The 25,207-nt window shown below is 46.4% G+C and overlaps 1 protein-coding gene across 2 annotated transcripts; it reads right to left on the reverse strand.

Annotated features, from left to right (window-relative positions):
* Nucleotides 1-1,015: 1,015 nt before the first annotated feature.
* Nucleotides 1,016-24,768, reverse strand: LOC146201907 (luciferin 4-monooxygenase-like). 2 transcript variants are annotated; one of them, XM_084583604.1, is made up of 9 exons: nucleotides 24,391-24,768; nucleotides 16,624-16,825; nucleotides 12,380-12,483; nucleotides 11,385-11,593; nucleotides 9,424-9,592; nucleotides 6,973-7,251; nucleotides 4,791-4,935; nucleotides 3,638-3,907; nucleotides 1,017-1,651 (listed from the first exon to the last, which is right to left on the reverse strand). In XM_084583604.1, exons 1-9 carry the CDS (start codon nucleotides 24,511-24,513, stop codon nucleotides 1,536-1,538), a joined length of 1,617 nt encoding a protein of 538 aa, XP_084439730.1. In that variant the 5' UTR covers nucleotides 24,514-24,768; the 3' UTR covers nucleotides 1,017-1,535. The 2 variants fall into 2 exon arrangements, with proteins under 2 accessions (XP_084439735.1, XP_084439730.1); XM_084583609.1 differs by lacking the exon at nucleotides 12,380-12,483 and having other exon boundaries at nucleotides 1,016-1,651.
* Nucleotides 24,769-25,207: the final 439 nt, after the last annotated feature.

Below are 25,207 nucleotides of genomic sequence, written 5' to 3' on the forward strand. Positions count from 1 at the left end.
TGCTTTTCAGCAAACGATGGAGGGAGCTTGCAAGGTCGTGTAACCCTAACGCTACTTCCTATCAAAGCGGAAGCCGAGTCTTGTTAGCAAGTAGTCTGGTAGTGGTAGTGCTTACAAAAAGCTCTTCGTCGCAGCTCGTGGGAGCTACTATGCAGAAATCTGTCAGCTATATTAATAAACCATCAGTCAAGGGTACTGTATTATCAATATATGGCTGCCTGAACACAGCGGCATCAGGGTCAAATACTACGAGGCGGCGGCTCCGCGATCTGACCATCATACGGGTCAGTGTGTATGCATGTGTCCTGTTTTCAAGAGCAGACGCATCAAGTAGTCTTCGAATACAGCCGCGGGAGATATAATTGTTTAGTGAAATCGTGGTCAGGTCACGAACCAACGTCTGCAATTCCTTGATTCCACGTCCTAGCAAGACGTGAACTACCTTCGCTATGTCGCATGTGGCTTGCCGTTGCCTTCACAAACCACTCCTCTTTAGTGGACGTGTTCAAACGTGAGGAAACAGTATTATATATGTTTTTTTGTGAGTGTCCTAAATACAGTGCCGAGAGATCTCTAAGGCGTGAACTAGAGATTCTTTACCCAAGCCCGCTGATGGAGATAGAATAGGCGGACCCTATTGGTTCGGAGGATATGAGAATAGGGGGATGCGAATGCGCATGTGGAAAATGTTGTGCAGAAAGGGCGATAGGTGCGGCTTTCATTCTCGACAGGCTCACTCACGCCCCGCTATGATCCTATCACGCTAACCGATAGGGTCAGCCTATTCTAAATCTCCATTATCGGACAGTGGCCACGGCGATCATCTACCTTTATATTATTCATCACTTGACTGCCTCGCGCAAGTCTTCAATGCCTGAGTACAACCCGGGGCCTTTTCAGGGAAAGTCAGAGTTCGAAGCAATTGCCTGCATAACGGCAAACATGACGTGGAAGAAAGTATCAACCATAATCATCGATAGTTTGTTCCGTTACGTCACTGCGTTTTTCCGTAACTGTGATATGCGCTGTGTTGATGTGATCTGCCACTGATATACTTTCACGCATCATGGCCTTGTGATAAGTAATTCGGTTACGGCGCACACACGAGTTAGCGGCAGTCCACTGAGACAAGCGTAGTACATTTTCACTATGCATGAATGCCGTGTTCCAATTCTTTTCTCATATTTTCCTCATATTTTTCTCAGCTTCCTCCACAGTCTACGTTGATATAATTTGATTTCATTGTCATCATGTAACAGACCGTATACACAGCTAATTCGTGTTGCCTGACGGAGCGCTTTCATAACAGTGCATGCATTACTCTTCATTGCGCAGTAAAGCGCGTCAGTTCGTCAGTGCCTTCTGTTTCGGTTTAGTAAAATCTCCCATTGCATTATTAGTTGTCTCCTCTATGCATCTGCCGTAATTTACTGCAAAACACCATGCACGAAATTTATTCTTCCAGCGCTGATTAGGGTACCCACAAACGCCATTATAGCGAGAAATACGTATGCTGTATATATTTTAACACAGCGCTACGTTGTACATTTCTGAAGCACTGCGGTACGGTTCGTCTTTCCGGATTCCGTTTTCGGTAACGAGTCCACGAAGAAGACGCCACCGTAGAGCTGCTTGTGCACAGCGAAGTTCTCTGAAAAAAAAAAAAAAGAAAAGAAGGAAAAAAAAAAAGAAATATATAATGGTCACACATTCAGGGAAGGTTAACAATAGCTCCCCTTCCCCACCGCATTATTTCCTCACGAGGTCTGCACACAAGCGCATTCAGATGGCTTTCATTCATTTCAGACGATATGAAAAGATTTCCACATCGATCGTGTCGGTGAGTAGCAGAAGTGAGTGTAAACTACGGTGCTATTGTTAAAATGTGGTCTGTCAAGGTTACTAAATCAGCGTAATATGCAGTTGTGTTTCGAACATTGCTATTGCGGATGGAGCAACAATAATTTTTTCGGGAAATAGCCCCTAAGCAAACCATGTATGTTTTGCGAACTGTAGTAGTTGTGAGTTGAAGCGCCGGTTATTCACGGGTGTTCCAACGTGTTTACCAATTGCCGACGAAGCCTGAAGCTTGATGATTACACCGTTCATATAGCATGGCGAGCAACTATAAACAAAAAACAAAATGAAATATTTCAGCGTATTTTGAAATATTTCAATGGTCTGACTTTCTTCAGTGCCCTACTGCGGTTAGGACAGCAACAAGAACAATCGACATCACATGAGCAGAAGACGCAATCTGCCAAATAAATAGCACTACGCAGGGACCCATTTTTGATTTCATCTCCAGAAGCGAGTCAGCCTATAAGATTAGCATTGATCTGGTCTGCCTATCAGAGACTATCAGAGACTCCGAGTGGACGGCTCGGGATAGTTTTTACCGCCTCGGATTTTTTCAACTGTATACGCACAGTACACCTTGCGTTTGGGCTCCATCCAAGGGCGACCACCAAAGTCGAAATCGACCCGGGCTTTTCTAACCACTGAGCCACCGCAGCGGGGCATTTTCACATGAAATGCTAAAAGAAAACATTACTATATCGTGAGTTGCTCACACGTTTTATCGTTCTCTCCTGCGGTGTTGCAAATGATTAGGCTGGCAGAAATCAACGAATCTTCTTTAGGAATTGCTTGTAGTCTTCAAGAGGAGTATGGGGAGGCATACTCGGAAGTGCATACGATGGTTTGTGCTACGTGGAGTCCGTGGTTGAGTAAATATGCTTGCAACTTTACCTACCAAATGAGGTACGATCGCGCACGAAGTGCCTCGAACTATAGCTTCAAAGCTGCTTTAAGTCGAGCGACTGGCGTCTCTATCGGTGATTACATTGGAAATCGCATATTATAGGGCTGTGTGTGACACCGTCGAATCTGTTTAAAGGGGAATCTGTTTAAAGAGACCGGGAAGAGAGGCGCGGTACAATGTGGTCACATACATGGTTAAAAGAACACTATAGATCGGGAAGCAGAACCACCGAATTTTCAGACCGCTGCTTCCGTGTTTTGCACAGAAGCAAAACACCTTGGGGCTGCCTATTGACAAGGTTTTACATTGCGTTCAGCTGCTTAAAGCAAACAGACAACTGATGTAACTGGGCAGAACACCTCGCTCGCATGATAGCTCGTCCAACGCGGTGAAACCAACAAACCACAAAACAATGCCAGTTGTGCGGCAGTAAAAGAGTAATGAGGAAATTAAAAGGATATAGGACTGCCTGGCTGCGCGTTAAGTCCCGACTATACCTACCATTTACCGCCCCCCGCGGGTAATGACAGGAAAGAATGATTCGGCTCCAGCCGCAATGAGGGCGCCGAGCGCACCCTGCGAAGAAGTGCTCGCCGCTGTTCAGCCTACGCTATCTGCAAACTTAACGACAACGAGTAACAACACAGGTCTACGTTAAAGTCACAAATAAAGCAAAATATGGTACCTTTATGGCGGGCATGCATGCACCAACGATCCGTAAGTGGAAACGGTATATTCAGTCTTTACATGTTTTTTTTTTTTTTTGCATGTCACGAGGTCGCATAAACAGTACAATTTGTAGAGTTGAGACAATTCCCGAAATTTTCCTCTTCCCCGGGGAGCAGGGGTGATCCTGCGTTGTGCGCCACCTACCAGCGACAGTGGCCTTGATCCTCCTGGATAGATCGGCACGCTCTTCCTGCGAGAGCTGGTTGCGCAGCACGACGGCGGCGGCGGGAGCCTCTCCGTACTTGGGGTTCGCGATTCCGACAACGCAAATGTCGACCACGTCTCGCGAGTGCTCCCGCAACAAGGTATGCTCGAGCTCAGCCGGCACCACCTGGTTGTCCATGCACTTGATCATCTCCTTGAAGCGCTGAACGAAGTAGAATCGCCCATCTTCGTCGTAGTACCCAGCGTCACCTGACAAAACAAGGATGATAAGAAGGTCGCTTCAAAACACATGTGGCAGAGTGCGATAAATATGCTGACAATTCACAGCAGAATTTTGTGAAAGACTAAATAAAATAAAAATAGACTACCATTATAAAGATAAGGACAAAACGTACAAAATGAAAGTTTTTTTTTTTTTTGTAAGCAAAGAACACTTTACCATAGACACAATCTAAGTGAGAAATTGGGATGTCTGTCTAACTGGATGAGACATGTCATGAGACTGCAGTAACTACAGTGAGTGTTTTTCTCGCAGCTCTTGCTCGCAGAAAATGCTGGAGTCCAGGAACATTAATAAACGATAGCTAAGCTATGTCTTCCATTCAGGCGTGGGATTTGCCCTTGTTACAGTGCGCCCTTTCCTCAGAGCCAACGTTTTGATTATGCGCACGTTTCATGTAAAGAATTACTCGCTATGATGGCCCAGTGGTTAGGCACTACTGAGCTGGACCACCCGGGCTGGAACGCGGTCGCGATGGTAGTGCTTCAATGCAGGCAAAGCTCAAAGAGCTTTGAAAATAAGTGGTCAAAATTATTCCGGAGCCCTCCTCATAGCTGACTCGCTTCGGAAGTTTAAAATCCGGCATAACATATCAGCAAAGCAACAAAATAAATCTGACGGAAAAAAGTGTCGCCTTACTCCACTATATCTTAAAGAGAACATGATACTTTTCTCTTTTACTTAAAGAGAAGACGGTGATTCTGCTTCTACATTATCTGTATCAAGCGAGATAGTCGTTTTGCAATGCCACCACAGCAACGTCGTTTTTTACAAGGGAACCTTTTATATATTTTTGTGAATGGCACTGAAACGCTCACTGCATGTTCTTATTGGAATAGCGCTAGCACGCACCTGACTTGCACCAGCCTTCTTCGTCGAAGAAGTCAGCCGTCTCCTTTGGCCGCTTGTAGTAGCTTTTCATCACCGTCGGAGCACGAAAGCGGATCTCGCCCGTCTGATTGGGACCAAGCCTCGTGCCCGTCGCCCTGTCCACAATCTGAAGAGATGGCAAATGCTCATTAGGTCGCGTCAGTTTGGCAGTCGCTGTATAACGATCCAATGTCATCTCGATACCGTCCCATGGGCGCATTGCCAACGTCGTGGTCCTGCACTTCAAACACTAGAGCTCGGCACCCGATTCCGTAGCCCTGCCTTGCCGCAGACAGAGGTTGAGATCGCATTTCGCATGGCTAGCGCTTTCGACAGTGAGCCAGCTGGCTTCCGTCTGCCTCTTCTAAAAGATGCGCTTTCACTGCGTGGCTGATCCGACCAGTATCTGTCATAACCCAGCTTCTTCGGGCACGTACAACTTGTGCTTAGCGGTTCAGGCATGTCGCCTGTGCTTCAATTTCAATTTGACGAGTGGGTCTTCAGACATGACTGATCGTCGAGGCCAACATCAGTAGTTTAGAGAAAGCGAACGACGATGGCGGAATAAACGGATAAGGAAGTAAAATTCCCCATGCCGAATGCGGCCACTGATGCTGATGTACCAACATTCTTGGATTTATTTCGTCCCCTGTAATACACGGCGAGAAGTGGCCGAGTATAGTGGTAGTGAGAACGAAGCTCGAGTAGATGATGCAGAGCAAAAAGAATTAAATTGAAGTAAAATTAGCATTACATTAACATTTCGAATTTTCAGTGGATAAAATGCTGACCAGAAAGTACTCGTTATATATGAAGTGTAGCAACTGCAGTCTCCAAAGGAACAATGTTATGAAGCCTGCCCTGTGGCCAATCGTGGATGCTCCCGAACCCCTTTACAGTAGGGCTCAAATATCGCAAGCCTGACAGAGGACATGCACAGTTGGCAGTCCCAAACTTATTTTGCGTCAAGGTGCTCTCGCGGTAAATTTGCAAACGTGCCACCCGAGAATATTGCAGACAGGGCAGACTTGGCAGAAAGATATCATTCTACCTAGTGCCTGCATAGCTGACCCTGCAGTCAGTGGTGGCTCATCAAATCAGCCGCTCAGCTTAGGCTGTGCATTAGTCTATACCGCTTGTGTTGATCGCGATGCGCACTACACATATGGTGTTACGGACGAAGAAGTAGCGGGAACTGGCGTGGGCAGGCGTGCTCGCGCTAGGCCCACGAACATTCATTAAACGTTATCTATCATAGCCATCGGTCATATTTTGTTTCCTTTCTTCATCGGCTTGCCGCCTCGTAACATTTGGCAGAGCGTGCGGGGTACGTCCATCTCACCTCATCCTGACCCAGAGCTTCGGCGCCTACTGCCTCCGTCATCTGGCAACGGGTTCCCGGGACGCATCTGCTGGCTGTTCCCCAGCCTACCCGATTCAACCGGACCTCGTCATCCCCTCCCCTCCCCCCCCCCCTCCTTTATCATTTCCCACCCCTGCCCACAAGACACGTATAACGACAAGTAGCCCGACGTGAGGACCTCCTGACCAGAGTCGTCACCAATACGTGAAGACACATCACAAGACAGCGAATAAAAAACCCGGCTAAAAGATCCGACCGACCCAAGACGCCGACAAGACGAACCCGGTGACCCGATACAACGACATACTCGACGATCGGCTCTGCCCGTGCCGTAATTGACGCGTGCCTGGGACTCGATCGTCAAATCTTGGTGACCTGTGCAGCGAGAGCTCCCCGAGCCATGCTTCATCGTTCATCATGGCGGCAAGCCGCTGCCTTCCTTCCCATCCACCCACGGTCATCGTCATACCATAAGTCTGATCAACTTCGACTTCTTCGTCCACCGATTGGGACGATCGCTCGGTGGCCCCGGTTAGTGTTACAAACGAGAAAGAAGTAGCGGGAACTGACGTGGGCAGGCGCTCGCGTTAGGCCCGCAAACATTTATTAAACGTCATCTACCATCGCCTATATACGCTAATGGGAAGCCTACCTCGTGTAACATCAGAATACCATACGCTCAATATACCTCAGGTTCATCTCGGACTCACTTGAGCGACGAGCTCGGAAGTGTTCGAAAATGTATATTTAACGCTGAAATCAACCGGAACCTTATATTTCAGCAACCAAAATATACATCACCTTGAGTTGCGTTGAGGGAGCAGGGAAGCCCATGTCAACACCGATCGCATGCTCTCGCGACGGCGAGCACAACAGCGCAGTGGCCTCGGTCATGGCGTACACATTTGCCAGGCATTGAAGATCCCCGCTGAAAGTCGCGCGCATCTCGTCGTACTGCCTTTGAGAGAGCGGATGGCCCCCGGTTGCCACCCGTCTGAGCCCCCGCAGCCGCTGGCCAGTGCGCCGCATTTCGTCCATCAGAGTGTGCAGGTGCCAGGGCAGCAGTACAGCCGCCGTCACCTGCGACCGATTAATGGTTAGCGAATCGCATTTCTGCCTTGGTGGGGCAGTGTTCAGAATGAGAGAACGCTACACAGAAAGAGCACGTGACGCGTGTGTGTGTTTTCTTTTGTGCATCTTCATTTTCGCGTATCTCGAACCTTATGCTGCCATGAACAGGACGCTGGCTATAAAAGACACAGGGAGCTGTCATGAAAAAAAAAAAAAGGAACGATTCATGGAAACCACATTTTAACGGGCCGGCTTATAGCACAAAACAGGAGAAAAGTAAATATTAGTATGACCCGCCGCGTTGGCTCAGTGATTACGACGCTCGACTGCTGAACCCATGGACGCGAGGTGAAATCTCTGCCGCGGCGGTCACTTTTCGATGGAGGCGAAAAACAAGGCGCTCGTGTTCTGTGCGATGTCAGTGCACGCCAAAGAAATACATGTAGCCCAAATATTCGGAGCTGTTCACTGTGGTGTCCCTTACAGCCGATGCCGATCTAGAAATTTGTGTGAGTAAACGCACCTTAGAACCGGACGACCGAATCATATCAGATTATTCTTCGTTTAGGTAAAGGGCTGGTAAATATAAAAACCAGCCTCTTTTGGATGGAGTCGCACCCAGCTACCCTATGTATGGTGGCAGGTATCAGCCCAGCGAGCCCCTTCCCTCTTGACATCCTTCATCTGCTATTCGCGCGAGAACTACAGAATATTTTAATCCATCCGAGCAGCACGCCAGTTTATATTTAAAGGGAAACTGTACCGGTTTTAGATTTCGATGAGTTTCGAGGGGTCGAATGTTTATAGCTTGCAGTTTAAGCATACGAAATATCTTGGCGATAGCATTTTAATCAGTGGCGCAATTAGCGATTACAACCGCGATCGTTATCAGGCTTCTCTGCACCGCACAGCTATGTGGGGGGGGGGGGGGGGGTGCATGATGACGTCATTGACGGTACCAGTACATTTCCTGCATGGAAACGCTTGGTTTGAAAAGTAAAAAAAGCAATGCCTTGGAGACGTTGTTTGGCAGCATCAGAAAAGGCACTGCTAGAAGTGAGCGAAGGCAAGGATTAATAATAAATGTTACCATCCGCGACGTCATTATCAAGCTTTTCTGCATACTGAGTGCTGTGAGGAGAAGCTCGAGGTTTAATCGTCGATTACGCCATCAGTTTGAATGCTAGCGCAAAAACTATTCACATGCATTACCTACAGCCTCTATAGATTTCAATCCTTGAATATCTCGGAAATCTCGAAAAGTGATGCAGAAATCAGATCTGACCAAGTCTCCTCTGGTCGGATAGTAAATTGATTTTAAAAAATGAAAGCACCAATCAGTGGCTTGATTTAAAAAAAAAAAAAATCATGTGATAGCCCTGAACGAGGTTTTCATATTGAAGCTGATGTGTTCATTATAGTTTGACCGAAATAATTTTGGCATTGAAACGAAATTAAATATATACTTTCATATTTTTTTCTCCATATATGCGTCGTTAGGGGCCTAGTGAAGATAATTTGACATTGTGGCATACACTTCACAACAATAGTTTACGCTCATCAACCGAGGATACTCTGATAGAAAATAGTTTCTTTTGTTTCTTTTTAAAGAAAGTTATCGATCTAACGAAGGTAAAAAGACAGTACGTACACTTGGTTTAATATATTCGTTCCTGAATATTGCTTGAACTGTATCCATTTTTTCTAATATATTTTAATGATATTTCTGTTATACATATCCAGCTCGCCGCGCTTGCTGCAGCATGTAGCGTCACGTGCGCCGATTGGCTGACGCAGCTGTGAAGAAGCCATCGCAGACACATCGGACTGACGCTGTAACGGGGCTGACGAGCTACGGCTGAAGCTGAGTTCGTTTACTTAATGTACGATTGAGAGCACCACAATCCTGGCGCGGGAATCCGCTAGTCATGTGCCTGTTTGTATTCCGCGGGCTTTATTTCGAACATATACATACATATACATATGTTGTTAAACACTGAATATGGGTCCCGATTATGTCCTGTTCGCCGGTCAAGGTCGACGAGCGCTTTGAGCGAGGTTTTATATTCAAAGCGGAACATAATCTGTCGCCTGCTTGGCTCTTGAACAATGCTAGTGTATACTCTCTACGCTACTGAATAGAACTGAGAAGGTATTACAAATGAGGCAGTGTTCGGTTACCTTGTGTTCGTTTATCACCTTGGAGACATCCGACAGGCTCTGACTGGGCGGAACTATGACGCTGGTTATGCCCAGAAACACGTTCATAGTGACGGTCAGGAGGCCGCTACCGTGTGTGATAGGTGTAGGCAGAAGCACGACGTCAGAGTCATCCCAAGGAAAGGACCACCTACATCAGGAAACGTCAACCAGCCCATAATTATCCTTCGGGTGACCACTACAAGAAGCACGATACTAACCAACCCTCCTTGATTGTGAGCCTAAAGGAAGCTGAAGTCTCGACGTAACTAGTTCTAATTGGCGACTTTATAGCCGTAGCTCTTAGCGCGATGTCCCGGAGAAACAATTATGCGACCCCCATATTCAATTCCGTACGCTCCCACAATATATAAAGGCCAGATACCTAGAAAATGACCAATCTTTTTGCTTGCTCAACACCGATGCGTAACCACTCGCTCCTTGCCGCACCTACTTGAGCGAGTGATCCTGTGACTGGCGCTTTTTAGGGAAGATGCTTTCTCGCCTCTCTGTCCGCGCCACCAAAAGCTGCAGTGAGTGCCGTGCCTGCCTCTGGAGGGAAAAACGTGCAACTCGCTCAGGTTTGTGCAGACCGACACGTCACCCAAGGATTGGCAGTGGGGAGAAGGACGCAGACGCACGAAAACGAAGACGGACGTAGGAGCCCGGCTATCAGGCACGGGAGTCAGGAGGAGCAAACAACTGTAATGAAACGCTGTATTAATTGTCGAGACTGTTTCGGGCCAGGGTCACCAAGACAAACTGTTACGCGGCAAACGCGTGCTAACCCCGGCGTCTGCGAGCAACGTTCGTAACAAAGGTTTGGTTCAGAGGGTTTAACGTTCCAAAGCGACTCAGGCTATGAGAGACACCTAAGTAGAGGGCTCCGGAAATTTCGACCACCTGGGGTTCTTTAACGTACACTGACATCGCACAGAACTTGGGCGCCTAAATTCTCGCCTCTACAGGAAAGCGGCCGCTGAGGCCGGGATTTAATCCTGAATGCCTGGGCCGTTCGTAACAGAGACGAAATCGCTTACCGAGCTCAGGCTTTCGGCTTGTTGCACCATGTCACCATGTCACTCTCGTAATCACCAAGTAGTTTCTAACAATATGTAAACAAATTACTGCAAAGAATTTTCTATGCAGCATCCTTCAAACCTCGTTTCTGCATTATCTTTAGGTACCGCTTCTTCGACCTCCACTCCTCCCCCCCCCCCTCGCGCCCGCCCTCTTTTCTCCTTTAGAATCACATATCAATTGCCTATTTCCACAGGGCGTCTTTTAAACATGTGCCACCGAACTGCTGTGATGTACAACTCAATTAGGGCGATTGTTCTGCGCTATTTCCTCCTTGCTCTGATATTACCACATTTGAAAAACCCTTTATACACGGCCAAATCTACAAGGCTCTCTTAGAAAGTTGGCAGAGTTGGTCATTATGACTTGACCAGGCACTGCAGACCGCGCCGCGCTTTAAAGTAAAGGATGCTTTGGGAAATGAAACCCGCATATTTTGTAAAGCACCACATGTACTACTGCAGCTTTGTTTGTATGCTCCGCAAGAAGTTTTCAGGTAGTATAGTAAACACGTCTGATTAAGGCTTCAATCAGTATAGCTTCAAAGAAAAAAGATACAAAATCGGCGTCTAGCAACTCTCAGCGAACTCTGTCGTGATTACAGATGAGGATTTCAAAAATAGAGATGAACTCATTACTGCGAAAAGCAAGCAATTATTTACGATCATGACCAATGACCGCGCACACGTTTTTATGAAGTGAAACAACAGAGCGTATCATTTTTTTGGGATTACTTAACAGAAAAGAATTTGGCAGCAGATTACAGCCTAAGGAGATGCAGTGCCTCATTTTACACTGAAGAAGAGGGCATATGAAATCATCTATCGAGCATAACTGTGGCAAAAATGAGTCTTCGAAAGTACCTCGACATTCCGATGTTTGCTAAGAAGCTGTGGTGGGTCAGCTCGACACCCTTGGTTAATCCCGTGGATCCTGATGTATAGACGATAGCCAGGACGCAGTCTCGTGGGTCCTGCACGGACGTCTCTTCAAAGGTGGCTTCATCGATGGTGGAAAATGGTCCCGTCAACACGAAACCTTCTGCGGGGATGGAGCCCACTGTGAAACGGCCCTAACGTAAAAAAAAAAAGAAAAGAAAAGCGAGAAAGTGTTAACGACACTGTTCTAGAAGTCCAACTGACGTAATGGAATTAAAAATATTAAAATGCTTTGGCATCTCTAAACAGAGTGAATGTCCGGCCAATGCTCTTATAAGCTTAGTAAATCGGTTACATTTCAAAAAAAAAAAAAAAAGTTGAAGAGAACATCATGCAACCTTTTGTATATGCCACTAATTTTTGTTACTTCAAAATTTTACCAGGTCTAGAAGTCCTGTGTGGCTTCACGTGTTTAATAACTGCCTTGTCAATCAACCACAATGCAGTGGGATGCGTGAAGTGGTTGATAGACGCCATCATAATTTATGCTGAATTATTTTGGAGGCTAAGAGGCTAAATGAGGGAAATATAATATTACCACCGTTTGCTATGTGTAACAACAAAAAGCCACGTACTTGTAATGTGAAGAGTGTGAAAGCTGTTAATACTGGTAATAATACGGTATCCCAATAAGATTTCAGTTCTCTGTGTTCAGAGCCGGGCCCTTAAAGGGTCCGTATAGTTAGAAACACAACGTTGGTGCCCCTTACACAGAGGATGAAGAAATGGTCTGGGACGTTTGAGCGATGAAAATAACATTTCTGAACTTGCCTCTGAGAAACCCGCGTAAAACCTGAAGGCACTTTAGGTGTCCCTTCAAGTTGGTCACATCTACGCGCTATGGGCATGATGCTTAATTTTAAACGGCAAGAGTTTCGAACTTCGGCGATTTTGCTAGACGGCGCTCTTCGCACTCTCACCTGCCGTGGCAAATCAGCAGATGCCTGCGCAGCCTTTTCGACCAGGGCTGGTTCTACTAAAAGGTGCGTGCTGTCACTGTCGGTGATCTGGTAGCGCAGCTCTCCTGCGCATTTGACACGCTATATTTGACGCATGATGGTCCTAGTCCCCTATTATGCAACAGAATATCCAGCACTGACACTGATTGAAGGTTCCTGCAGCGAACAAAATAAAAATAAATGGCCAACGTGCGCGTGCGGCGACACAACATTCTTGCCTATACTGCGCAAGTTGTACCTACATAAATCTTGTACGCTTTCAGTATACCTTTACACAGCTACCGCTTACCATTGGTGCGAAACACTTGCGGTAGGAGTTATCATTTCACTTTGTGCAAAACCAGATTCACATTATGAGGCTTCGCTTCAACCTGACACTAGCTCGCAAAGAACTGCGATCTACCCCGCCGGTGTGGTGCTGCGGTTAGAGTGCTCGGCTATTGTGCCGAAGGATGCGGAATCCCGGCCACGGCGGCCACTTTTGTGCAAGTAAGGCGCCCGTGTGCTGGTTAGAGTGCTCGACTATTGTGCCGAAGGATGCGGAATCCCGGCCACGGTGGTCACTTTTGTGCAAGTAAGGCGCCCGTGTGCTGTGCGATGTCAGCGCACGTTAAAGAACTCCAGGTGGTCGAAATTTCCAGAGCATTTCGCTATGGCGTCTCTAATAGCCTGAATCGCTTTGGAACGTTAAATTCCACAAATCAAACCAGAACTGCGACCTGAGAAACTGAGCGCTCTTTATCAAAGCGAGTAAAAACCAAAGCATAGAATTCGCCAACATAGAGGAACTTTTTTTTTCTTTTACATTCAGAATAGCAAATTTACGACTTTCATTGGAAACATTGTCATGAAATGCGTAAATGGGAAATACATACGACGGCTCCCTAATATCTTCTCACTACTGGATAGCGCTTGGTAAGGATGATGCAATTAATTTTGCTGAGCTATGCAATTTTAATTTATTAGGTACAGGTACAAAGTGCACTAAGAGCAAAGTGTCGTTCAGCTGATCACGACTAAAAAAAGTAAAAACGCAGCAACCATACAAAGGCGCAAAAATGAGTCCCTTACGGCGCTTGAACTGTAGGTTCCCGATTTGATGGCCACATCAAAATCATAGCAATACTTCTCTATTAGGTATCCAAGACAAAGCTAAAACTTCCCACTAATACCAGAATTCATCAAACGTCATCTTCGCTCGCCTTCCATGTGATGGTTAGGTTCCGAGTAGCGGTAAGCGATTGCTCTCGCAGGTGTTTTTTTCTCAGTGACTGAGACCCCAGTTTAAAACAATATCTAGTAAACAGAACAGAGGAGGCAGTGATAGAGAAGGAAAGGCCATCCTAACCCCCATACGCTGATAGCAGGATTTCGGCTCAATGCTTGAAGGTTTAAAAAGCCAGTGAGTACATTCGATTTTCCAGACTCGGACTATACTTGCTGACAGGTCTCTGCTTCCGCTCTGATATGAAGTAGCGCGATGGTCACGTGACCTGCAAGCTTCCTCCAAAATTTGCTCTCATCCGGTCTTAGCAGACGATGCCAAACATCAGTCACCACGACTCAGTTCTTTCTCAATGACGCCGCGTGCAGGTTTAACTTTTGGCGTACGTGTAATACTAAAGATAAAACACAGGCGCGAATCAACATCGGTGCTTTTCACCAACGGAGCGTGACATGCCTGAATGCGAAGCATTCTGCAGACTTCAGTTTGGCAGGGTTTTCTTGCCGTCGCTGCTCACAAAGTTTTTCCGAAGCCCTAGCTCGCTGCGCTCGAAAGCAGAAGAAATCGTTTGCAAAAGCATTTGCAACAAGCGTTAACTGCTCCAGCTCAAAGCAGTTTACTTTCGACGCTTTCAGAAACTGCGCGCTGAAGAGATCGCGAAACAGGTGAAGAACTTTTGGCCAGCACGAAAAAGCAATCCGTGATCGGGACTCTGGATGCTTCCGTGTCTAGAAAAATTCAAGACAAGAAAGCGAAGACGCAAGATTCAGGCGTCTTACAACTGCTTACAGAGATTGTGTCATTGTTTAGCGTACGATATCGTACGCAGGAACAAGAAAAGTACTCGGAAGGAGCTCGGAGTCTAACTTAAAAGAGCCACAGGCCCGGTAGCTTTACTGGTGGGCGGTGCTTCTGGGCGGCCTGAGGAAATTCGGACGCCAGACAGCTGTCAGCAAGTAGTCCCGGAAAGTCCGGGGCTGATAATCGAATTTACCCAGTGTCTTAGAGGCAGCTTCAACATTTGCGGTTCTGGGAAAATATCTCGTAAACGTGGTACAAGTTTGAGTGCACCAGCTGCTTTTGTTAGCCTAACAACGTAATGGCTAGTCATAGAATAATTTTTGAACGGTTAGGTAGAAACATGATATAGAAACAGATTCACCCTGAAAGACGAATGGACTTCTGTGTACCAGAGCAGGAAACCAGCGGGAAGCCGATACATAATTACTTCATTTTCGTGGAAGTCCATTTATGCTTAAGCTCCAGATATCTAAGCGCCATCACGTTTCATTTTTTAATTAATGTTGACGTTGTATATATATCTCATCGATTTGCAGCGGCCGTTAGAGTAAGAGTACGCGAGCGTGGGATACGATTTAGATCTTGAAGCGATAAGAAGGCAACGCTATCACTATAGGGCACAATTCGCTACTGGAAGCTGACAGATGGTGCTATCCCTCAACGTTTAGGAAAGCATGGATTTGAAAGCACGTTTTTCGAGACCAGTTTTCGGCACTGAGCTGCGATAGAGTGCATATTGTTAAATACAAGTTCTTAATGATTTCAAAACAGTGCACCTGATCAGCTAGGGCCGCCTACTGCATGCATGGATGACGCTGCGTCTACGATGTCTGCTCTGCCGTCAGTGTGCCGGCCATAACACTTTCCCGCAAGGCAGAAAAAGCCGGCAGGGTGAGCCCATCAGTTCTGCGATGACGACAGGGCTTCAAACCGGCAACGTGAATACCATGAGACGTGCAAAACGAGAACTAACGTCCCTAATGCGGTCAAAGGTAACCAAGGGTCGATCTTAGGGGAATACTTCTTGACTTAGAGTCCACTTCGGGATCGGCGGTCATAGTCTGACCAAATTATCAGGGGCGTAATTGACGTGACAGCAGTGGACATCATAGCATGCTTTCAAATAACCTTGGCAAGGGAGGTACGCGAAGGCGGGAAACATGGCGGCTTGTTCCCCCAAGACAGAGGGCGTTGGCTAACACATCTTCATCAGGACCTCCAGGAAATGGGAGGATAGTGTGAAGAACATAGCAAAGTGGGTGAGCTTAGATAATGAAAGGAAAGAGCGGGGGGGGGGGGGGGGAATTTCTTACATGTCATGCGTTATTGAGAGCATGAAGATGTATACGAGAAACGGTAGAAACCGGAAGTGGGAAGTGAGAGAGCGTAGCTACTGTTTCGTAGCGTCTGCAGTGAACTACGGTCCCTATTGCTGACTCACGGAGGGAAAAAAAATCGAAGAATGAAAGACACGCCGTCCGTGGGACAGCCTACGCTGGATCCCCGCCTTGTAATAATTTTTGCAGTATTTCAGCTTTATTGCTTGATAGAGAAGACCACAGGTACAATCAATTCCATGCTGAAGATACTACGATGCAGCTAGTGCGGGCCTCAGCATGGAGCACATTACATGGACAAATGGGGCATGCGCCAGCGCAACAAAAAGCAAAAAAACGACAACAAAAAAAACGAACACCCAAGTCGTTTGTCGTCTGGTCGCTTTAGGGCCTCAGCAGGTTCCAAGGGGAGTACTATACCCGGTATTGTGGGCCGCCTACAAGTCCTCATTCGTTTGCACTATGCACTTACTCAGATTTCCTGTAGTCACTCAACACAAGCGGGATTCTGTTTTTCAGGAGCTTGCTGGTTTTAAGAGAAGAAAATATAACGGGATGCGTGTCTGCCTGCCTATTTTCCATGCACATGCCAGTAAACGCGAGACGAGAAATTGAACGCTGGCTGGAAACCTCACATATAAGCGGGGGCTTTTTTATTGCAAAGCCGTAGGTCAAGAATGTGCCAAGCATTTCGGTCGGAGAAAGCTAGCTACTGAGAACATGTTTACATTGAAATTTGACACACACGTTCCTTGTATGACTGAGTACATCACAGCGCACAAACTTTACATATCCAATTCTCGACACTAGACTATAAAATGTTGAAGACATCCAAAACGTACGTGCGGTGAGAGACGGCTTTGCAAGGACGATGCTCGCGCCGGCCACGACGCAGCCCCACATGGCGACGAAGTTGTCGACTCTGTTGCCGATGTGGACGCACACGCGGTGACCAGGCCGCAATCCCAGCTTCTGGAAGCCAGCCGCGTAGCGTCGCACTCGGGCATAGAACTCACTCAGGGTGAGGACGTCGGCGTCTTCTATCTGCGTCAGAGGCATGAACCGAGTAGCAAGTCTTGGAAAACTATCGCTTAATGATTGCTGGTAATTTACAAACCGGACAACTTATGAAACGGGAGAAGTTCTTCATGAGCAGTTCATGGGAAGGATAGCAGCAGGGGAAGGGGGGGGGGGGGGCACAACGGATGCTAGAAAAAAATGCAGCGTTTAAAGAAACAAATGGGGTCAAATAATGTTCTTGTATCAAATTTTTCGCTGCACCTAGTGCGGCTAATGGTTAATTGCAATGGTCCAAAGGCATCTGTGGCCAAACAGGACCAGGGCCAAGTTTGTAGAAATAGGTTGGCAACAGGTGGCACTGTGATCATCATCCTGAACACCGAAGCATTTTCAAACCACTAGGTTTGCGCGACCACTACTGAGCTGTGTATGACTGCTTAATAACTATTTGACGCCTGTTAAATTATTCGACCGGGTTAATGGAGGAACATGAGATAGTCCTTCGCCCTGAATGGGGTATAATCCGGCTGATGAAATGATTTGACAAAGCTTAACATTAGAGGTTTATTCGTGTGTGGGACACTTTCTGCGGACGGACGCACGCACGGAAAGACGCGCTTGGCGTTCCTCGGCGCGCGTTCGTTGCAGTGCTAATTCAAGTGTGGGATTGGTGGTACGGCGTCAGTCCTATTGCGCGGCGCTCTCATATCGGCGTGACATTTTGACACAAGCCGGAAGCGCCTGAAGAGGATACGACGCGCACGAACTTTCTAGGTTTTTCTTTCCATCGCGCCACAGCTCTTTTCCATGACGTCACGTTGTTGCTAGGATGCACCATGACATCAGCGGCGGCGGTCTCCATGACAACAGCGTTTGGCATGACGCTACTCAAGGAGAGCAGAGATATGTTTCTCATGTGCCCGGCGTGGCTCAGTCTGCTAACACGTTCGGCTAGTGATCGGAGGGGCAGGAGTTCGATTTCCGGTGTACGATAATTTTTTCTGAAAGCTCAAACAGAACCTCGCCGTCATTTGATTGACAGGTTGAGCGAGACACTTTCTGCAGAAAGATCCTTACTCATGAGCCTATCTGCACCGCTGACGAACGCCATCAGTTTGACAACTATAGTGTGACTGAAGCGCGACCGAACACGCTGGCGAGTCATGAGCCTAATAAGGCTTTCGCCTAAACATAGGAGTTAAACGAGTAGCAAAGACATGTAAGCGAACAAGAATCCGTAAGGGGAGCCCCAGACGGGAGCCCAATAATGCTGTCGCTCCGTGCCTTTGTAGGCGGAGCCTAATTGTCCTCGAAACATTTTCCTACACGAAATAATCAAAAAGTTCTTGAGCGAGACTATCACAGTATAGATAAGGAAACGGTGCTATCCGGCTCGCTAGCGCCAATGGTTTGGTTTGTAGGGTTTAACGTCCCAAAGCGACTCAGACTATGAGAGATGCCGTGGTAGAGGCCTTGGGGTTCTTTAACGTGCAGTGACATCGCACAGCAAACGGGCGTCTTACTCTTCGCCTCCATCGAAAATCGGCCACCGCGGCCTTGATTCGATCCCGCATCCTTGGGCACATAGGTCGAGCGCCCTAACAATTGCACCACCACAGCGGGGCTCGCAGCGCCTTTATGCCTTAGCGCCAATATGCGTTTATGCATTTATGCGGCCAATATGAAAGAATATGAAGACAAACGTTTTGATGGGAGGCATAAGGAAGGAAACTGTTATCGGATTTGCCCTTTAAAATATTTTTGCAGACAATGCAAGGGGTGCTTATACAACTAAAAACTTTACATAAGTACAGAATATTTAGTCGCACTTTTGACACGGTTCTCTAGTTTCTTCGACTGGGTATGGACACTTTTTTCTTTTACATAAATCATATCTGTATAGAATTTTGGAATAACTCATTCCCGACCGCGCCCATTGAGCATCGTTAGCCCGCTAACGGTGACTTTGCTCGGCGATTTTGAACCCTTCCGCGTCGCTCACAGACACGCTATAATATCTAGTCATAGTCTGATAACTAAGTTTCGCTATTGATGCTGTGTACATTGTTCCCGCGAAGCGGCAATTTTTGAGCACGCTCCGAACACGCGGCAGCGTTTCAGTCGCATGCGAGAATGGCGGCACACACGTCGACGACGCACGCTTCGAAACGTCGCAAATCTTACAACTACGCACTATCTACGATCGATTTTGTCGATGACCCAAGCAGAAATGACTGAAGATGCTGCCAATTACATTCAGAATTCAGTTCCGACCCCGCTGACTACGGAAACCAGCCCGGAACACCGGCGGTTTACATTTCTTCCCGCGAGGTGGCTATTTTTGGAACGCGCTCCGAGCACGCGGAAGCGTCGGAGTCGCATGCTAGAATGGCGGCATCCACAACGACGGCGCGCGCTTCGAAAAGTCGAAAATCTCAGATTCCGCACTGTGTACGACCAATTTTATCGATGGCCCAAGCAGCAGTGACTCTGAAGATGCTGCCTTATTGTTAGAATTTAGTTCCGACCCCGATGACGATGGAAACCGGCCCAGAACATCGGCGGCCACACTTTGTTGGCCTGTTTTGCATGCGTCTGGGACCGCTCTGGATGTTTTGATTTTATTATTGATGCCATTTATCTCATTCCCAGGGTGTCAACATCATTTGGGAACGATATCTTGCCTCCTGCAAAGCAGGAAGTGGCGTTTTGCCCAAGGAGGGAACCGGGCATCCGTTTCTTCATGGCGCTCTGCAACGGCCCTCGCTGATAGCTCATTATGCATCAAGAACACTATTCAATACTGCACTTTTATTTTTTCACAGGGAGTGGCCAATTTAATGCTCTGCATTTTGCATATCTCGGAATTTTTTTTAAAGTTTTGTTGTTTCATTTACAAGCGCATTTCATCAAGTTTTGTTCAATTTTTATATAATCTGGTTTTTGGGAAATTATATTGTGTGTTCCCTTACAAAAATGCATGTAGGGTTTCTATAGAAATTCAAAAGTGTTGCGTCAATACACGCTGTTGAAAGTCTGTCGATAATCGGCAACATCTTGGATGATGCAGTGTTGACCTCTTGTTGAGCGCTTATGAAATAGTGGCCCATGTGTTTCTTAAGAGCGCTTTTGGAATTCGCGCAACTGAAATTCTGTTGATTTCAGGCTCAAATGCTTCAGAAACTCTGCAAGTGACGCTTTTTGATTTTCTGCTACCTTTCCACTCCTGAACAACAGAAAATAGTACACGACCATCGGTTTGCCAGGAGCAGACACGGGGTGATTTTCATTAATGCAAAAGTAGTACAGTACATCTCCTAGCTGCGATAAGTCACCACATTCTATGTTCTGCCCGACCAATCAACAATCCTGTCTGATCAGTGCTGGTTAATGATAAGCGTAGTGAGGCATAAAAGAGCAAAACAGATCTTGATCTTTTAAGCCCCATTATACTTACTCACTCATTAACCTACACTGAACTGACTAAATTGTTGATTGGTCGAGCAGAACATAGAATGTGTTGACTGACCGCAGCAAGGATATGTGCTGTGCTACTTTTGCATTAATGTAAACCACCTCGTGCCTGCTCCTGGCTAACCGTTGATCACGCAGCATTTTCTGTTAATCCGCAGCGGAAAGGGAACACAGAATAAAAAATGCGCGTTAATGAGAAAGAAAAAATATGCATCTTTGGTGAACCCGTAACATGAGCTGGGTTGTTTATTTGCTTTATTTCAATTCATGTGCAAGGTATGACGCCAGGCTGTTCTTTGCGTAAAACGCTGATACGTCCGGGAACTCCTCGCATGTGATGCTGAAATAAACAATATAAATCATAATTAAGTTGCGGTATATACTAACTTAAAAATAGAGCAAAGGCATTTGTGCGCTGCTCCACATCATAGCTCAAGAAATTTCTTGTCTAAAATGAGTTCTCACTGTCTTTCACTGCTTAGACGGCATCGACCGCCGCCTCCACAGCCCGGCAGCACTACCACACCGTTCATTTCTGCCTGATAAACAATATATGCTGCCGTCAAAGATCCCATTGTGAATATAAATAGCAAAACGCAGGTCACAAGCATTACTACCCAGAAAACTTGAAGCAAAATTACCAACTATAGGCACTAAAATGAGTGGAAACAAAAACAAACACTGCAAAAATGACGGAGCTGCACAAATTCAATAATCCACAGTGTGTGACAGAGGCATATTATGATCTCGATAATGTGTCCGTCTCAGCGCGAGTAGCGTATCGAAAGAGTACAGCACTGTGCCGAACAATCCGTCAAAAACGGTCACCGGTTAAAAAAAAAAGAAAAAAAATGTCGCCATTCCAGCTGGCGTTCCATCGGCCCCAGCGTCCGCGTAGAGACAAGCCTCGTTCTCTCCCTCCCCCCCCCCCCCCCCCTCCTTTTTTTTTCCGACGAGGCTGGTTTGTCTGCTAGAAATATTTACATGCGGGCTTCACCTTGTAGCACACACTGTACAAGACTGGCACAAACACGAATAGGAAAAAGTAAAACACTCACCAAAGTGCAGACGCTCCCTCCGCCCGCGCCGGCTTTTCGCCTAGAATCCAAAACGCCTGCGACTGTTGAACTTCTTAAACACGTCCTCCTTGCGCAGAAGCTGCCGCCCAAGAGCGGAGTCCTCCGAAGACTCAAATGCGTACGTTCGCGCTCCAATTTGAACAAAACGATCTTCGTGATAATCACCAGCGAAAAACCTACATACGGTACTTCACTCACAGTGCAAGATGCGACCACGGTGGCGGGAAAACGCCAACTGAACTGGCACATCGCCGCACTCAGCGTACCCGCGTCTGCGTGCAAAGAAAACGGGGCGCAGAAGAACAGTTCGGTGAAAAGCCGCCACCCCCGCTGCGCGATTGCTGAAGCCAAGGTCATCTCTGTGAAAACAAACCACGGAGAAGGCAGAGAGCGGAGACCAAGCGGGAGCAACCCCTCCTTCCTCCCCCTTCCCCCCCCCCCCCCCCCCCCCCCCGCCGACAGGAAGCGACCCTCGACCTCTCCGGACATGCTGGCGCCGTTCGCGGGGCACGGGAGAAGTGGGATGCGGACAGGAGCAAGGCGGCGGCCGAATGCTTCTTTGAAAAGAAAAGTCGCCGATAGAAGACGCATGCAATCTTGTTTTTTTCTTCTTTTTTTTTCATACGCGAATGTTTTTGCTATGCGTGTTAACTCTATAGTATCCGTGGGATCAATCGGTGATTATTAGAACCCCTCAATGTTTAAAGTGACTTCATTTTAGCATGGTATCCACTTTAAGAAAGGAAAGAAAAGAAAAAAATAACAGTAAAACCCTCCAAAGACATAGAGCGGTGGAGGATTCCAATACAGACTCCACCTCATTTTGCGGCAATAAGCTACGGTCAAAAACACCTAGGCATGAGCAGAATGTCTGACCCTGAAGCATATAGTGAACTTTGCAACTGGTTTAAAAAAGCTCTGTCCTGCCCTACGTAGTAGGTTCAATCTAGGATCCTGTTTGTTGGTATGATGACTCACTGAACCTGTTTTATGATAAATATAAAATATGTCCTACCCCTAATGTTACCTTCTGTGACACACAAAAGCTGATCCATTGCGGATTTTGATTGACATTCAACGATGTATTTGCAATATTAGTGGAGCCTTTGCCATCATGAAGTTCTTAGGGCATATTTTCACTATGTTGTTGCGAAGTTTGAGCTAAGTGTGCACCGTTAATATTCACTTTTATATAACATAAGCGAGCACGCAACTGCACGCTGGTCTTATATTTCCCTTTGCAGAATGTGGCCAATAGTTGATTACAAGTGCGATCAAAAATGCATAACGAAATTGTTACATCATGTTCTTATCATTTGTGCCTAAAACTACTTAAAAACATGGGTCAGCATGAACAGTATACGCTGATTCTTCGTGAATGTTGAAAACTGACAACAAAAAGCATATAGAAAAAATAGCACAAAAAGTCTATTGGGTAGAACACAATGAAAATTATGTTGACCCTGTAAAGATTGCACTCAGCTGGGGTTGAATGTCTATCGAAATTCAATACATTCAAAAGGCGCTCAATAGTCCAACAACAGAGTTTCAAAACTCATTTTTGTAAGGGTTACATCCCACAACTTCATATTTAAAGTTCAAAAGTGAATCTATTTAGCTTTCTTTTCGTTTATTGTATAAAATTTTAGACATGATAGTTTTTACAGAAAAAAATCTACTGAAACCTACAGAAAACGGCCATTTTGCCCACGGTAGGGAAAGATTAAAAGCTAAAAAATACCGATGTGTAGATTTAGCCCTCTCAACAAATTTCATCTGGGGGCCGTTATCCGTAATTCACGCCTGAATTAGGAAAATGTCGCTTTTAGTGGAGATTGGAACTTGTCTTTAAAAAGTGCATTTAGTCAGTTTAAATTATTTTTGACATGACCTAGAGTAACAAGCAAAAACATGAAAAAACAAAGTTGTATAGGCTGATAGAGAGCCGAAGTTGACGTAAAAGATTTCCGAACGCGCCGCATCTTTTGCGCTTTTACTAAACCAAGAAAACCACGCAGTCACACGAAGGAACAACGCAAGCGATACCTTATAAAATAATATTTGTGATTGCATCTCATCTCACACTTAATTTAAAACCTTTCCTTCAATCAACTTTTGCTTCACGAAAAATTCGAAGAGCGCTTGCGTGGGCAAAACATTTTCCTAGCGTGAATACTTTTATGAAGCACTTCACACAATCTCCGATACGACCTTTTTTCTTTTTGAAAATAACTAGTGATGGTCGCTTTTGGGACATGGGATGTTTCGCACGGAATGACGCAAGTTTGTGAATGAATGAACGTGGCCACTTTGAAAGAGACACCGCCGCTTCGTCTAAACGCGCGTGCCTGTGAGCGGAAGGGAAGTTTCACCTCGCGAATATTACGGCGGATTTATTTGCTCTCATACAGGAACGCATTCTTTTATTTTAGCTGGTGCGTTGTACTTGCTCTCTGTGCTTCTTTCCAGCGACATTGAAAGCCTAAATGTTTGCTTTTTGTTAGTGTCCCTGCATAAGCTTTAAAAGGAGCGATAAGTATGGAATATAACGACAAGCCTTTTTGCATCTTCACAATTTTCAGTGAGCGAGTAGGTTGACGGCGAGCCACCGCCTACCTTTGCTGGCGAGTCCAAAGCTGAAACCAAGTCTTTCACAGCATTTAAAATAAAGAAAATAATGTTTCCTCTACTGTATTTAATATGGCCCTAACTTAACGCATTTTGGCGCTACTTAACGTATTCCACGCCTTTATTGTTCGCACTACGTATAAATAGGGCGAAAGATAACGAAAAGCTAAATATATCTTGCTTGCTCCTGTTCCTGTATTTGTAAACAGAGCTTCGCAACGTCTAAGTCAAGACGGCGTTTGATTCATTGGCTGCCATACGTCGAAAAACAGTATATTCAAATAACTAGGCAACATGCAACTTTTTTAGGCTCTTGCGAGTCGTCTACGGATAGGGCGGACAAGTAGGGACGATTTCTTAAGAACGTATACCAATGAGTCCCGTAGCTCTTGCCCAGCAGGTACTCACCAGAACAACTTTCTCTGGATTAGCGAGCGCAGCCTTCTTGAGTGCCTCGTAGAAACAGCAGTCAACCGTTTCGACGTCGGGATAAGGCGAATAGACGATGCCATCTTCGATTCTGGCCCTCATGGTTTGACCGTGCAACTCTGGAGACGCGAAGCACGACAATTTGCAGGCCTGCTCCAAATACTCAATTTCCTATACAGCTCAGCCACTGGAAACAGCAGCCACTGGAAACACAATGGTTATCTTCGGCCGAGGCGTCTTCACGTGGCTCGAACGCCTTATCTTGTTGCGCCATAAAATAGAGAACACACAAATGACACAAGTGCAGATAGCTGTTCTTAGAATGGACAGCAATCGCTACATAGCGGGTCGAAGTTGTAATCCTCTCTTGAACGCCCCGCCGATTAGGAAAGTCACGTGAAAGGCGCTTTCTCTCAGATGGAACCCGGCTGGCGGCACCGTACGTGTAGTGCAATTTGAATGTTGTTAAGTTTGTTCGGCCAAATTGGAAGATTGAATTTTATCCGAAAGCACTCAGGCGCTCAACACCACCAACCAAGAATCTCGTCCGACCATTCTTGCTTTTCTGTACCGTGGCTTTCGCACAGAAAAAAAGAACTATTGGAGAAGATTAAAAGGTGGGATTCGAATCTGGATATTCGGGTTCAGTCGTCGAAACGCTGAATTACTGAGCCACCGTGGTTGGCGCTCGCGCTCGTCATAACCAGGTCTAAGTAGGGTTAAAAATACGCCATTTGACGTGGCGGCTGCCAGACGGCGCCACAAGTAGGGTTAAAATCGTGGCCTCCGCGATCAA

The sequence above is a fragment of the Amblyomma maculatum genome, chromosome 1, assembly GCF_055883805.1.
Source record: "Amblyomma maculatum isolate TAMU_Amacu chromosome 1, ASM5588380v1, whole genome shotgun sequence".
Classification (NCBI taxonomy): domain Eukaryota; kingdom Metazoa; phylum Arthropoda; class Arachnida; order Ixodida; family Ixodidae; genus Amblyomma; species Amblyomma maculatum.